This window comes from Varanus komodoensis, unplaced genomic scaffold, assembly GCF_004798865.1.
Source record: "Varanus komodoensis strain SLA01 unplaced genomic scaffold, ASM479886v1 scaffold29_1, whole genome shotgun sequence".
In the NCBI taxonomy this organism is placed as follows: Eukaryota; Metazoa; Chordata; class Lepidosauria; order Squamata; family Varanidae; genus Varanus; species Varanus komodoensis.
This window is the reverse complement of record NW_025335759.1, coordinates 4198543-4212863: the sequence shown is the minus strand read 5'-3', so window position 1 is coordinate 4212863 and position 14321 is coordinate 4198543. Positions and strand designations below refer to the sequence as shown.

At 44.3% G+C, this 14321-nt stretch overlaps 1 protein-coding gene across 3 annotated transcripts in view; it reads left to right on the top strand.

Moving 5' to 3' along the window:
* PTPRU (protein tyrosine phosphatase receptor type U) overlaps window positions 1-14321 on the top strand; it is a 349047-nt gene that overhangs the window by 278353 nt on the left and 56373 nt on the right. For all 3 annotated transcript variants that reach the window (XM_044434925.1, XM_044434924.1, XM_044434927.1), the window contains exons 16-17: window positions 6845-7035; window positions 10948-11020. In XM_044434925.1, coding sequence (XP_044290860.1) covers window positions 6845-7035; window positions 10948-11020 — 264 coding nt within the window. The remainder of the gene's footprint in view (window positions 1-6844; window positions 7036-10947; window positions 11021-14321) is intronic.

Sequence of the window (14321 nt, the reverse complement as noted above, 5' to 3'; positions counted from 1 at the left end):
AACTTTAATTCTGCCTTCCCTCTTTCCTTGCATTAGTGAGGAGGATGGAACTAGTCAGAGCATTTTGCTGATCTGGGGCAGATCGTCTGGCATATACCTAGCCCCTCTACTTGATGTGTTTTGTTCCCATGGGAAGTTCAGAGAAAGCCTTGTGGTTGCTATCTTGAATATGCTTGATTATCCTCAGGTATGGCAGAGGAACCAGAGTGTCAGGTTCTGTTTGGCTTTTGGCTGGCCTTGAGTGCCAGTACTTCCAATCATAGATGAAAGCTGGAGATGGGAAGGATAATGGCAGAACAACCTCCTCTGTGCAATTTTTGGTGCCAGTGCAAATCTGATCTTGGATCAATCTGCTGCATCCTCCATATGCTTTTTATTGTGCAACCGTGTGTGCTTGGACACTGCCCCTTTGAGCTAGAGTTTCCTCTCCTGAGAGGTCTTGGCATCTGCCTTCTAACCCTTTTCACCAAGGTGCTAACCCCTGTTCATTTCAGAAGGCGTTTGGAGGAGTGAAGTAGATTGCCTCATATCCAGGCTGAATTGTATGAGTTTCCACTGTGCCTGAACCCCTTTGATGGCTGCTAGTATAGGGGGGGGGGGGGTTTAATGGACAATTTTTCTCATGAGTGGCTTCAGATTTTTTTAAAAGCAAAAAAGTGGGCTGTGATTATTGTTACTTTTTTAAAATCCTGGATATGCAGTACTCAGAATGGCAGGAAAAGGATGAGCTGAAAATGGGAGGGTTAATGAGCAATCCCACATTATGGTCAGATCACTTCCTCCTAAGTTTTAGGTTAGAGTCAGGGGGCTACTTAAGAGGGCCTGCCCCTGGAGGCTCTTGGGTCCCACTGATGTCCAAATGACTCTGGGAGATTTTCCAGCCAACCTGGCTGGTGCTCCTGTTGAAGACCTGGTTGATCCACAGCAGACAAAGATGGACAGAATCATGCAACATTTTGTGCAGCTTTCTCCCAGAGAGTAAAATGCAGGTGATTTGAACTTCTTGCAAGGCGTACAAAATACAAAGGGGCAGTGTTCACAGATCAACTTTGTCAACATTTTTGGTGAATGCATTCTCCTCTTGCACTGAGATTTGGATTTGTGAGCAGGCACAAAATACTCCACATGCCTACCTGAGCCCATGTGCGTACAGACTGAAACGATGAAGAGAATAGTCTGATTGCTAGGGCTGAATATGGATTTGTTTGCCAATCCAGTTGCAATGGCTTCTGGGCACAGAACGGGGGTGGGATGGGGTGGCACCATCTCATTCTCTGTCTCAGGCTTGGACTGTCCTCAGCAGGTAAGCATTTAATAAATGTATTATATAATAATAACAATAACATGGGCAATGTGCTATGCCAAACCCTGGTCTGAAGGGGCCTTCTGTTCCCAAGGTCATCTTGATCTGGCCACAAGGCTTTTTTAATTGATCAAAGAAGCAGGAATAAGGCCCCAGGCACTTTGTACTTCAGTTAGCTGAAATTTCAATCCACCCATACAAAACATTTTCAGGGATATGGGCAGGGATATTTGGCCAAACCTGAATATTAATTGATAGGCAAAGCACTTGCACAGAAGGGGGATATTTCATTATAATTTCATATTTATTATAATGCCATTACACCAACCAAAAATAGTAAAACCCCTTCTGGACATAGACTTCTTGCAATTCTCATGGCTGTTCCTCCCTCATTGACTTTTCCCTGCACCTGAGCCATTGTGGTTTAACTCCTAAAGAGTTAATGGGGCAACATTTCTTGTGATAGGCTGAGACTAATAATTTCACACCAGCGAGTGCCTTTCTACACTGATTTAGTTGTAGAGCAATTCTTTCTGTGCCCCAGTTTCAGCCATATGCTAATAACATCTGTTAGTGAAACTTCAAGATGCTGCCTATGGATGTATTCCCTCTACAGACTGCGAGATTAATATGGTTTGTACCATTGTCTTGCAGATAATAGAATCCCAGAGGGCAAGAGTTTCCCTCTTTTATATATCCATGCAGGACTATTATTTTATTTCAGTGCCTGCATCATTGCCATTCCTTAGTATGCTCTTAACAAGACTGGCTCCTATGAACCATTTGTCTTCTGTGAGCATCAGAGAGCTTTCAGCCCAAATTTGCTGCTGTTTCTTTATGAGCTATTGAATGTGATGTGCCGGCACCTGCTTTTGCTGGCAATGGGTTTAACCTTGTTCTTTGGAGGCCTGTGGGAAAGGGAGTTTTCTGAAATGCTTGCCAGAGGGCCTATGGCCTCTTTCTCTGTGTGCTGGGTTGAAAGCTGCAGGCTTGTCCCTAATTTGACATCAGCCTTAAATGAGAAAGGAAATCCAGCTCCTGACATTTGCTGGCCTGTTTTGTTCCTGTGGAAACTTGGCGTGTGATGTCAAAAAGGTGGACCTATACCCATGGCCCCAAAATGACCCTGCAGTGAGGTCAGAGCTGGAACCATGTTTATCTGCAAGTCTCGCAAAGACCAAAGGTAGTGGGATGGACCATAAGTAAAGTGCAGAATTCCACATTGCTGAAATACCTTTATTATAATGTAATTACGCCAACCAAAAATCCCCAGTGCACTTGCACACAGCAAAAGAGAGGAACAGAGATGCTCAAGCTTTCTTTATCTGGCAGGAGGAAAACCAGACTTGGGTTAGGGTGGAGAAAGAACAAAGCCAACCAGTTATTATGTTCTTTGTTTGTTAGTTTCATAGCTCACACATTTTTCCATGATGGACCTTAAGGTTTCACATTTAGGTTTCCTAAGTGGCAATCTTCCATCCAGCTAATCACCAGGCCCAGGCTTACTTAGCTTTGGCCAGATTGCTGCATCATGCACTTTTTCCAACGATGCCCTGGCAAGAGTTATCACCAGAAAGACTTTTAAAAATGGACATGGGCACCTTCTTGAGGTGACATTGACAACGCATTTCAATCTGGCGTCTTTATCAAAACTTAATGGACTCTGGTGACGGGGAGGAACTTTCTTGAACAGTATTTTGGCTTTTTCCCTCCATCTCTTTTCCTTTGAGGCTGTTGCTGTGGATTGGGTGGCATAATGCAAGATGTCTTTAAAAAGTGGTAGTAGTGGAAGATTTTACTCAGGTGGTCACATGAGCTGACGGAAAGGTTCCTGTTTCCATTCTAGCCACCTAGGGAAAGGGCACAGCTCAAGCACATGGGTAAGAATTATAGCTCAGCTCCATGGTGGAAAATGTGCTTTGTATGAAGAGGGTCCCAGGTCTAATCTGCGGCATCACCTGGAAAGAACCATGAAGCTCTGAATGGATGTTGTCAGATAGTATAGGAAGCGTATGGCAATAGAGGCAGCGTCCTATTTCTAATAGCTGATTAGTCACTAGGACCTTTGTTAGATGTTACACTACATCTAACCCTGAGGAACTGTGTGTGTGTTTGCTTTCATGTAACATAGTTTAGGAATCATTGTCTGTAGCAGTGAAAATGCAATTAGGAGTATAAAATAGTTTTGTTCCTCCTTGCAAATTAGGTGAGCATTCCCTGCTCACAACCCTGAAAGTGAACACAAGGGAGAAAACAATGTGCAGGAAATTCCATCATTTCATGAACTTGCATTTGTGCTCAAAAAGGCACTCTTGCATTAATGCACATTTGTGCAAATTCCTCTCCATCACATTTTGTACTTTAGCCAAGTGTGTTGAGGGCGGGGGAATGCACATTGTTCATTTGAAAAAAATGCTCATTTTTTTAAAAAGGTGTATTTTCTAAATTGGAGAGGAAAGCCACTTTTTATAATGCTCCTTTTGCTAATTGAAAAATGTACCTGTTCCCTGATCAGGGGGAAAGGGCATTCACATGTGGAAACAGAAATAAGATGAAGGAGAACCTTCATAAGCTCAAGGATTGCATGTTCTCCCATCTCTAACAATAGCATTTATTTCAGAAATAGAGCTTGATAGAGTGCCACTACATCTTGAGTTAGGATGTATGCATTACTGGAAAGAAAGGACACCCAGTTATTTCTACATATTTCTACCACAGTACCATGATGAGTTTCTTACTTGTTTATGGGTTGATTAGCACTGCTCATGAGAATTAAAGCTGTGCTTATGCTATCCAGCATTGGACTGTTTTTCTATGTAAACCATGTTCCTTGTAAGCCATCCAGAGGCTTTTTTTAGTAATGGACGGCATATGAAAACTTTAAATAAATAAATCAAGAAGAAGCAGCTAAGAGGTGTGCATAAAACAGTCCCTGCTCCCAGGAGAGTGCAGAATTTTGGTTTCCTGGAGGCCAGGATTGATATGGGGAGCAGGACATTGGCCACGTCTCCTGTTGGTGGTGGTCGCCGTGCAATCTGAGTCCCCTTATGGATGTGAGTTTGGTGCATTTCACTCAACATGTCTGCGTGTCTCTGTGGGCTTTTTAATTAGCAGGGCACATGTTGCCTTCTGGAAACCATGAGCAAAAGGGCAGAGAACACGGGCCATGTGCTGGCATTTCCAGGCAGATGCGGAGGCAGTGGAGCTGAGCCCGAATGGATTCTTGCCGAGAAATGCCATTAGAGCAACCATTCCTGAACTCCCTCATGCAGAGGAGTTATGGGGAGAAGCCCAGAGAGGAAGAAAGGAAGAGCTTTAAAAGTCAGGAAAAAGATGTGAGCAGCAACTGAGAAAATCTATAAATGTTAGAATGCCAATAAAGGGCGAGTGTATAAAATTATGCATGGGGTAGAGAAAGTGGATGTAGAGAAATCACACATGCATGCAAACACTTTCTCTTTCTCCAGCTATTCCTCCCATGAAACTGAATGGTCAGAGATTCAGGATGGACAGAAAGAGGGAGCCATGCTTAACGTAACACAGAGTTAAATCATAGAATTTTTTTCCTCTCGAGGTTTTGTTTAAAAGGAGTGTTGGTGTTGTTCATAAAAGTTGCCAGTGTTGGTGGCCAGTTGATCAGCTTTCTAGTCCCCGCTCAGCTCACTGGGTGACTTGAGGACAGTCACAGATGCTCAGACCAGGGTTGTTGCTGTAAGAATAAGACTGAGAAGAGGAAGAGAGTTGTGTAAGTTGCCTTGAGTTCCATGAAAGGAAAGAGGGCAGGAAAGTAAATAGAATACAACTGTAAACATCTCATTGAAAAGAATGTTGGTCTAGATGGGTATGTAACTGGATTTTTAAAAATGCTGTTAGGATGCATTCACAGGTTCAGTTAATGCAGATTAGATGCCCTGAAAATACTTTGCAGTGCATACTTTTATACGTCTAATCAAAAGTAAGCCCTATTAAGTTCAGTAGGAGTTACTCCCATTTAAGAGTGTAAAGGATGGCCAACCTTAAAAACAAGGATGATTCTTTTCCAACTCTGCTTTCAGTGTGTTTCTCAGGCAATGTGGGTGTTCTAATTAGCAATGCTGCTCAAGTTAGAAAATATCAGGGATTTAATTTCGCTGAAATATGAAAGTGCACAATATATAATGTATTTCGTGATGAGATCCCTGCAAATAGTCTTCAGGTCTTCATTTAAATTAAATGAGTATTTATACCTGATTTGTACCTGCATCATTGCATTCCTCAGCCGAGGCAGTCAAAAGCACAGGGATTGTGTTGGTGCATCAATGTCGATTGCTGAAATTGATTTTATTATATACAGGGTGCATCATTTACTGAACAAAAACTCTTTTCCTGAGTCCTGACTTGCGCCATTAGTTTGGCCAAGAATTTCCAGGTTGGGGAGAAAACAAACACGTACGTTCCAAGGGCAGGGCATGTACAATGTAAGTGCAAACCTCTGAAGCTTGACTGTTCAGAAGATGGAAAAATTAACTTATCAGTTTATTTTAACTTGCTAGAATTCTCAAGTAAAGTTGCAAGAGCAGGAGTCTGGAAAAGACTCAAGCATCCACAGTGATGTGCTAATTCACAACTGTGGCTTGGTGATCATGCATAGTCATTCCAGGATGTATCTGTAGGGTTGTCCCCTTTCGGTATAATTGGCTTAAAAGCCCTGTTCAGCCTCATACAGAGAAACGTTGAGATAATTCCACTCAAGATGAGTGGACTTCACTGACATCAATAGCATAAAATTACTGCCATTATCATAGAGATCAGTACTTGATCCCATAGAAGAAACTGCATTTGTGAATGTCTCCATTAATCTTCTAAAAACACAACATTAAATTTATATTTTGGTAATGCAAACATTTCTGTGCTGGCTACTGGAAGAAACAGTGGACTGGTGCTAGTGGTGGAGCTATTACTTTCGAGTGCTTTTCTGCATTGTTCCCTCCTTAATCCAGAAACCATTTTAAAGCAGGGAGTAGGAACCTCTGGCTCATGGACCAGGGAGGTCTTTGAGACCTTCTACTCTGCCCTGCAGAGACCTTGCTGAGACCCTGTTTCTCTCTGGAACCCCCAGTGCTGCTATCTCTATCAGAAAAAACAAAACAAACCTGTCCATGTGTACAGTGCACATATGTGTGCGGATGGCTTATATAAATTGTGTATTTGCGTATTGATGGGGTATACAAATCGTGTGTCCATGTAAGTGTGTTTTTTGCGTGTGCATGTGTGAAAGAGGGAGAGAGAATAGGGTGTACAGGTGTGTGTGATTGGTGTGTGGAACGGTGTGTGTGTGAATGGTATGCATACAAATGGAAGGTGTTTATGAAAATCGGTGGAAGGCTCCAAACCCTGCAGAAAACTTGTGCTCACTCTAGGCAAAGACCGGCATCTGACTTCCAGCTGAATTGTGGGCATCATTGTGGCTGGCTGTTGGGTGGTGCAAAACAAGAGTGCACCATGCGCTGATGTTTCCTCCTGTTCTGTCACACCTTCCATAACATGTGCCATCATTCTCAGGTGAGCAGCGCAGCAGCATTGTCAACGAGTCCAGCAGCTTGTTAGGGGGTTCCCCGCGAAGGCAGTGTGGGCGCAAAGGTTCTCCATACCACACTGGGCAACTTCACCCTGCTGTTCGAGTAGCTGATCTTCTCCAACACATCAACCAGATGAAGACTGCAGAAGGCTATGGCTTCAAGCAGGAGTATGAGGTGAGGTTGTGGCACTAGGCGATGCCTAGATTTTAATTCTTGCTAGTGATCTGTGAAGTCCATCCCACTCCTGGCTGTCTTCAGATTGACTTGATATAATTCAGCTTTCCTGCCCTGCCTCAGAACTGGGAAACAACTTGGCTCATTTGGAAAGAATCCAGTTTAAGAAGGACACCATCAGAACCTTCGTCCAATCTCCTGTGAACATGTAGACATCTTACCAGCCATAATCCTCATCCTCTTCTCCGGCTACCTATTTGCCTCCAGTGCCTCTCTGCCCCCTTGTTCGTTTTTCTGGTTGGCATTAGTGATGCCGCCAACTTTTGTAATTAGTTGGCTCATTGGGTGAAATTCATTCATTTGTAATGCTTACTTTTGTAGCAAGCCTGGATCGATGCATTATGAATTGGCTATTAAGTTCCAAATTGATTGCTGGCTTCAGAGAATGTATGGTAAACTAGCGCACAGGTTCACTACCCAAATTCTCAGGTATCCTGCCACCTACATGCTACAAAGGCTTACTCGAAGCAGTCATCTTAGAGCAGGAGTCTCACACTCAACTTACCTGGGGGCCGCTGGAAGTAGAGTCTGGGTGAGGCTGGGCCGCATCAAGTATTCCACCACCACGGTGGTGGTGGACCGCTCATCCCGTGTTGCTCCCGGAGGCCAGCCCGGGCGCTGCCAGTGTTTTGAAGGCCACAGGGCCCCTCCCCCATGCCTTGCCTGTCCCAGCAATTGGCCCGCGGGCCGCGAGTTTGAGACCCCTGTCTTAGAGGCTTCTGACTCCACAAGGAGACTCGGTGGGGTCCAATTTCACATGAATGATTGGGGATGCTGAGTTAACTTCACAGGTAGGGTTGCAGTGAAGCTGCCGGGACTCCATCACTCCAATGTTTGTGGTCCTCATCTCATGCTTGGTCTTTCTGAAAGCTCACGGAGTCCTGATTGCCCAATCCACAGCCTTCCATGTCACATGCCGTGTCTTATGCAGCACGAGTGCAAACTGTGGCAAATGCTGTGGAAGTGGGATGCCGCTTGGGTCGTGAACAGGTGGGACATGATTCTTGGCAAGCACTGCATGAACACTGAGTGCATGCACTGAGAAAGAGAGTTCATGACAAAGTGGACAAGAGTCTGGGGAGCAAAGCCTGGGAAACAGATGGATTCCTTCCCCTCCCCTGCAAAAGAACAAAACAAAACACAACACACACAAATTTGTCACCACATGACACAAAATGCAGGTCCCAAAATACACCTTGATTTTGCATGCAGCTGAGGGGGAGGCAATTAAAATTTCCCACCAGCTGCTTCCTAAATTCACCTAGTCCATATGGGGGGTAAAGAGAGAAAAACCTTGGGCAGTGGCTTTCTTCATCCCAAATTCCACTGGGGAATGAACTGGGAGAAGACACAGTTCTGTGGGAAGTTTCAACCCCCATGCAGAGTTTCTCCAGGCTGGATCAGGGCATTGTGCGATTCCACTGACCTAACTTGGAGACGGTCTCCACCTGTCATGTTGGCCTTGACTGCCAGCTCAGTCTGAGAGTCCCCAGGAAGCTTTTGCTTTCTGTTCTTTTTTCCTGAGAACACATTGTCTGCCTAAATCATAAAATCCACCTCCTAAGCCATATCAAAATGGAACATTTGCAGCACCTCTGCTTTGTGAGACCAACATTATAATATGGGCTTGTGTCCTGTGGGACTTCCTATAGAAATCCCTCACCCAGCTTCTCTTTCATGCCACAAAATTACCATCTCATATTCAGTTGATGCAAATATCTGCAACTCTCTTCTCCAATATTATGAGTCTGACAAACCTGGGCTAGTTACAATAATTAGGGCACCTTGAAAAGCTGTTGTACATGTCTCAAACCAGTCATTTGAAAGGCACTTGAATATTGGGAATAAAGAAGGAAACATATCATTTTTTTCCACTTTCATTCTCTTGCTTGCAGCCATGAGCTCTGCTGTTATTTTGTGAACAACCGCACAAGCCTGCTCTGTGGAATTAAAATTAAGAACTCTGGGGTGGGGAAAAATCTAATCCTGTGTGGGAAGGGGGATGAGGCATTTATGGAGGTACAAGGATTATAGATGTAGCAGAATGAATGCACTTTAAAAGTAGCCCCTTGTGGAAAATATTTAATGAAAATAGACATAGATGAAAAGATATTGTTGATCTATGGGCATATAAAATGCTGTTGCTGCCACTGATACCTGAAGAAAATAGATAGGAATTTAGCGATCTTAGTTCAATTTGTCTTCTGCTTCCCCACCCTGCAAAACAAAACTGTGGTGTACTTTACAGTCCTGGTATTTGAAAATATAGATCTTGCTCTCTAAAGTTAAAGGTAAAAGACAGAATAAATAAGACTGTTCCATGATAAATGGACTTTCCAGTGCAATCCTATACATGCCTACTTGGGAATAAGTCCCATTAAGTGGAGTTTATTGCTAGGTAAACAGTGAATTCCATGGGATTTATTTGCCAGTAGGCATTCTTAGAATTGCATGAGTCTGTATAGACTGATCTACTGATTAATTCAATTTCCATAACATGTCTAATTGATTCATCACCTCTCTATTGCTGGTTTCTTAATGCAAATCTATATTTCAAAGGGATACATATTCCCTGGAATTTTGTGTTGTTTTAAACACAGTATTATATTGTATTGATGCCTGTGTTGTAGCAGACAGCATCTTAGCAGAAGAGCCATTCTGGCTTCACTCATCCTGAGTGCATGCCTCTTCTTTGATGGCACTTGCATTTGAAGGTGATGTAAGTACATAACAAAATAGAAAATTCAAACACAAACACCTGCTGGCCAGTTATTTGACAGAAAAGTTTTCATTGATTGATCCAACAGTTTTTCATTGATTTATCCACCTGCGCACAGTGTGATCACCCAGTTACTCCCAAGAGTGGTATCAGGCTCCTTGAAGAACCTGTGATAAACCTAAGAATGGATGGATCTGTTAATTTATTTTCTTCTGTATTTGTTTTTTTTTAATTTCTCTAGTTCTTCCATCCCCAAATATGAACTAGGCAAGTTTGGGTAAATCCTTACCGAGAATGAAGTATAATTAAGGCTTCACTAGGCAAATTTGATTGGTGTATATATTATCAGATGGAGAGGGCTATGACGTACCTACTAGACACTTAATTAGTTTACGTGTCAATAAAAAAGCTAGCAACCCTAATTCAACACTGACAAAGGGAATCAAAATCAGATGTAATGGGGCAGTGGCTTCATGGTAGAGCCCCTGTGTTGCATGCAGGAGCTTCCTGGTTCAATCCCTGGCTTCTCCAGGTAGGGCTAGGGAAGAATCCTGCTTGCAACCCCAGAAAGCCACTGTTGCCTGTCAGAGTGGATGATATTGGGCTAGATAGACCAATAGTCTGACTCATTCTAAGGAAGTTTCCTCCACTGGAAAGCCCTGGGCCTGGTTGGATGAATTGGTTAGTTTGCCACAGCATCATCAGCATCGATCTCATGTTTTTACCATCCAGTTACCAAGAAATTCACAAGCTTTTGGTAAGTCCATTACAAATAATGAGCCAAATGAAATTCTCGCTCATCCCAGCCTTGAACTGGGCTCTTTTGGGTGGAGTCCATGGGGTTTGCTGTCCAAAACATCTGGAAAGTACCATCTCTCTCCATCCCTGCAATAGAAGTTGTACTTCAAAACTATGTGGTATGGCACAATATGGGTGCCATTCTCTTGACCCCCCGTGTGGTTTGCTCTGTGTGCAAGCCACCCAATATTCCAAAGTCCACCATTCAGTAAGTAAGCATGAATCAGTATGATGGAACCAGCCCATAGGGTAGGTATTGTTGCTGCCAAAGGAAATTCTCTGTGCTGATTCTCCAAGTGTTCTTTATGCACATAATAGACTTCTCTTCCTCCTAGAGTTTCTTTGAAGGCTGGGATGCTTCAAAGAAGAAAGATAAAACCAAAGGGAGACAGGATCACATGCCTACCTGTAAGTGTTTGAGACAAAAGCAGTAAAGATCGATATTTCTGTTTTTCAGTTTTTGATATATGAATATTGCCATGCAGTACTGCAGGGTTCTATTTTGTCCCCCTTGCTATTTAACATCTATATGAAACCATTGGGAGAGGTCATCAGGAAGTTCGGGCTGAGGAGTCACCAGTATGCTGATGACACCAGCTCTACCTTTCTTTTACAGCTAATCCAGGTGAGGCAGTGGCTGTCCTGACCTGGTGCCTGGCCGAGGTAATGGGCTGGATGAGGGTCAATAAACTGAAACTCAATCCAGATAAGATGGAGGTCCTCTTGGTAGGTGGTTCAGATTTTCAGGCAGGTGATTTTGGCTCTGCCCTGGATGGGGTTGCACTCCCTCTAAAGGACAGGGTCTGCAGCTTGGAAGTGCTCCTCGACCCGGAGCTGTCCCTGGAGGCCCAGATGGCGGCTGTGGCGAGGAGTGCTTTCCTTCAGCTTTGGCTGATCCATCAGCTGTGTCCTTACCTGGATGAGTGCTGCCTAGCAACAGTCACACACGCTCTAGTAACTTCCCAATTGGATTACTGTATGCGCTTTTCATGGGGCTGCCCTTAAAGACGGTCTGGATACTTCAATTGGTTCAGAACAGAGCTGCCAGATTGCTACTGGGGGCCAGTCACTACTCTCATATAACACTGGTCCTTTATCAACTTCACTGGCTTCCAATTGAAGCCCAGGCCCAATTTAAGGTGCTGGTATTGACCTATAAAGCCTTAAATGGCTTGGGACCAGGATACCTAAATGTTATAGCATCTGTGAGTAGAATCTGCAGTGGTCCAATGAAGCTGAAACATTGGAGATTCAGGACCAGTGAAAGGAAACAATTCTTCACAAAATGCTGCAGAACTCACTACCACTACAAGTGGTGATGGCCACCAACTCGGGTAGCATTATGAAGGGACTAGACAAATGCCCTGAGAGAGAGGCTGCCCATGGCTATTAATCTAGAAGGCACTGTGCTCCCTCCAGGATCAAAAGCAGCATCCTCCTGAATGCACATTGCTGGAGGACTTGGGCAGGCAGATGCTATCACACTCGCATCTGACATGGGCTTCCCTGTGCAGCTGCTTGGCCACTGTGCAAACTGTGCTGGACTAGGCAGGCTATTGGCCTGATTAAATAGCACTCCTCTTGTGCTCATATGTTCTTCTTCCAAGCCCACTGGACAGGATCAGTCATCCATTTATTAGTCATTTATTTATTTAACTAATTTTTGAATATATTTCACGCAATAGTAGGGCGGGAAGGGGCCATGAAAGCCATTGGGTCCCACTCCCTGCTGTTTCAGGACACCAAGTCACACCATCCCACTCAGAGGGCTGCCCAGTTTTCTCTTGAATGTCTCCAGTGTGGGAGAGCCCAGCACCTCTCCTGCAGCTGGTCCCACAGTCATGTTGCTCTGACAGTGAGGAAGCTTTTCCTGATGTCCAGCCTGAATCTGGGTTGTCACAGCTTGACTTGATTATTCCGTGTCCTACACTCTGGCATCAGCAAGAAGAGATCTTGACCTTCCTTTTTGTGACAGCCTTTGAGAGTGGTATTTCTTGGTATTACGTAGAGAGTGACACCATGTTCCCCCTCCACCTTCTCTTCTCAAGGCTGAACATGCCCAGTTCTCTCAGTCTCTCCTCATAGGGCAGTGTTTCCAAAGCCTGGATCATTTTTGTTGCCCTCCTCTGGACCCTTTCTAATGCTGCCCCCTACTCTATATCCTCAACTCTTTGAAAAGGGGCTAGTTCTAAAGCTTTTTATTACCTCTGCAATCCCTGAAGACCCTGAAGCCTGCTCTTGCATGGATAGCATTTTGGCAACATCAGCATCCATACCTGGAGAAGGAACTCCTTCGTAGCAGACAGGGTAGTGGACCTGTTCCAGGGGCTTAATAGCTATGCATTGGATATCTGCAGTCTTAGCCTGTTATTCCCCACACCCACCACTCAAACAGCTCCAATATATTATTTAATTGCAGAGTGCATGCTAAAGGCTTTTTAGGCACTGGGTTCATCTCTGGAAATCTGTCTAGTGGTAATCACCCTCCTATTGGATAACTAGAGGGAAGATTCCTAGAATAGTATAGTCATCTATATTACAGTTTCCTTCCGCGTCACAAAGAAGAAAAGGTCTGTAATGCACCCTCTTAATATTGGTAACATACTTGTACCATCTGCTCATGATTTATGGATGCCTTATAAACCATTTATGAGTAGCCCTGAATATAAACTATCTCTCAGTGAATCCACAAGAACATCCTGTGTTTAGATCCCTCACTTCTTCCCCCTTCTGTTCCTGAGGAGGCTACCTGACTATCGCTATTCCATATAAATGAAGGGGCGAAAGGCTGAGAAGCTCCACTGGGACCAGGGAAAGCCTGACACTGCCTTCTTTATGGCACAGATGCACTAGACATGTAGTCAGAATTTTGCTGGGATGGGGAATCATTGCAGAAAAGTGTGAGCATAAGTATGGGCGAGTGTGTGATGTTTAAAACAAGAGTGCACAACCTTATTAGGATGCAACTTTGGGTACTGGGTGAGCAGTGGGGGGCTGTGTGGGGAAAGGGGCGTGGCTTGAGCAAAGGGGCATGGTTAGCATTATCCACAATTGCAGAGGGTTGCTGGGGGGTTTTTGATGGTGGCAGCAGTGGGTGAGGTTCAGGAGGCATGTCCCTGTGACCCATGGACCATGCATTGCATGCCCCGTATTCAAAAGATACTGGCGTTTAATCTTAATTGATTCATCAGTCAGACTTCAACCTTATTCTTGCTTAAACACAAAGCATGAGCTTCAAACTGTCCCCTCCAGATGTGTTGGACTACAACTCTTGCAACCCCAAGCCAGCGGAGAAGGATTTTGAGAGTTGTAGCCTGAATGGAGCCAGGGTGGGGAAGGATGACCTAGTGCTTTGCAGTCATCCCAGTGCCTATGTATGAGAATTTAGTTTTGCATGCAAAATATGTAAGCATGCCCTGTTTGCTAGTCGAAGGGAACACAGGTCCATTGGAAATGTTTATAAATTGCAACTGGTGCAGAATCGGGCTGCTTGGTTGGTGACTGGTACTTCTAGAGCGGCCCATATAACACCAGTTCTGAAAGAACTTCACTGGCTACCAGTTGTGGCCTGGGCCCAATTCAAGATGCTTGTATTGACATATGAAGCCCTAAATGCCTTGTGGCCCAGCTATCTAAAGAACCGTCTGCACCCATATAAACCTACCTGCCTCCTTAGATCGGCTCAAGAGGCCCTTCTATGAGAACCTCC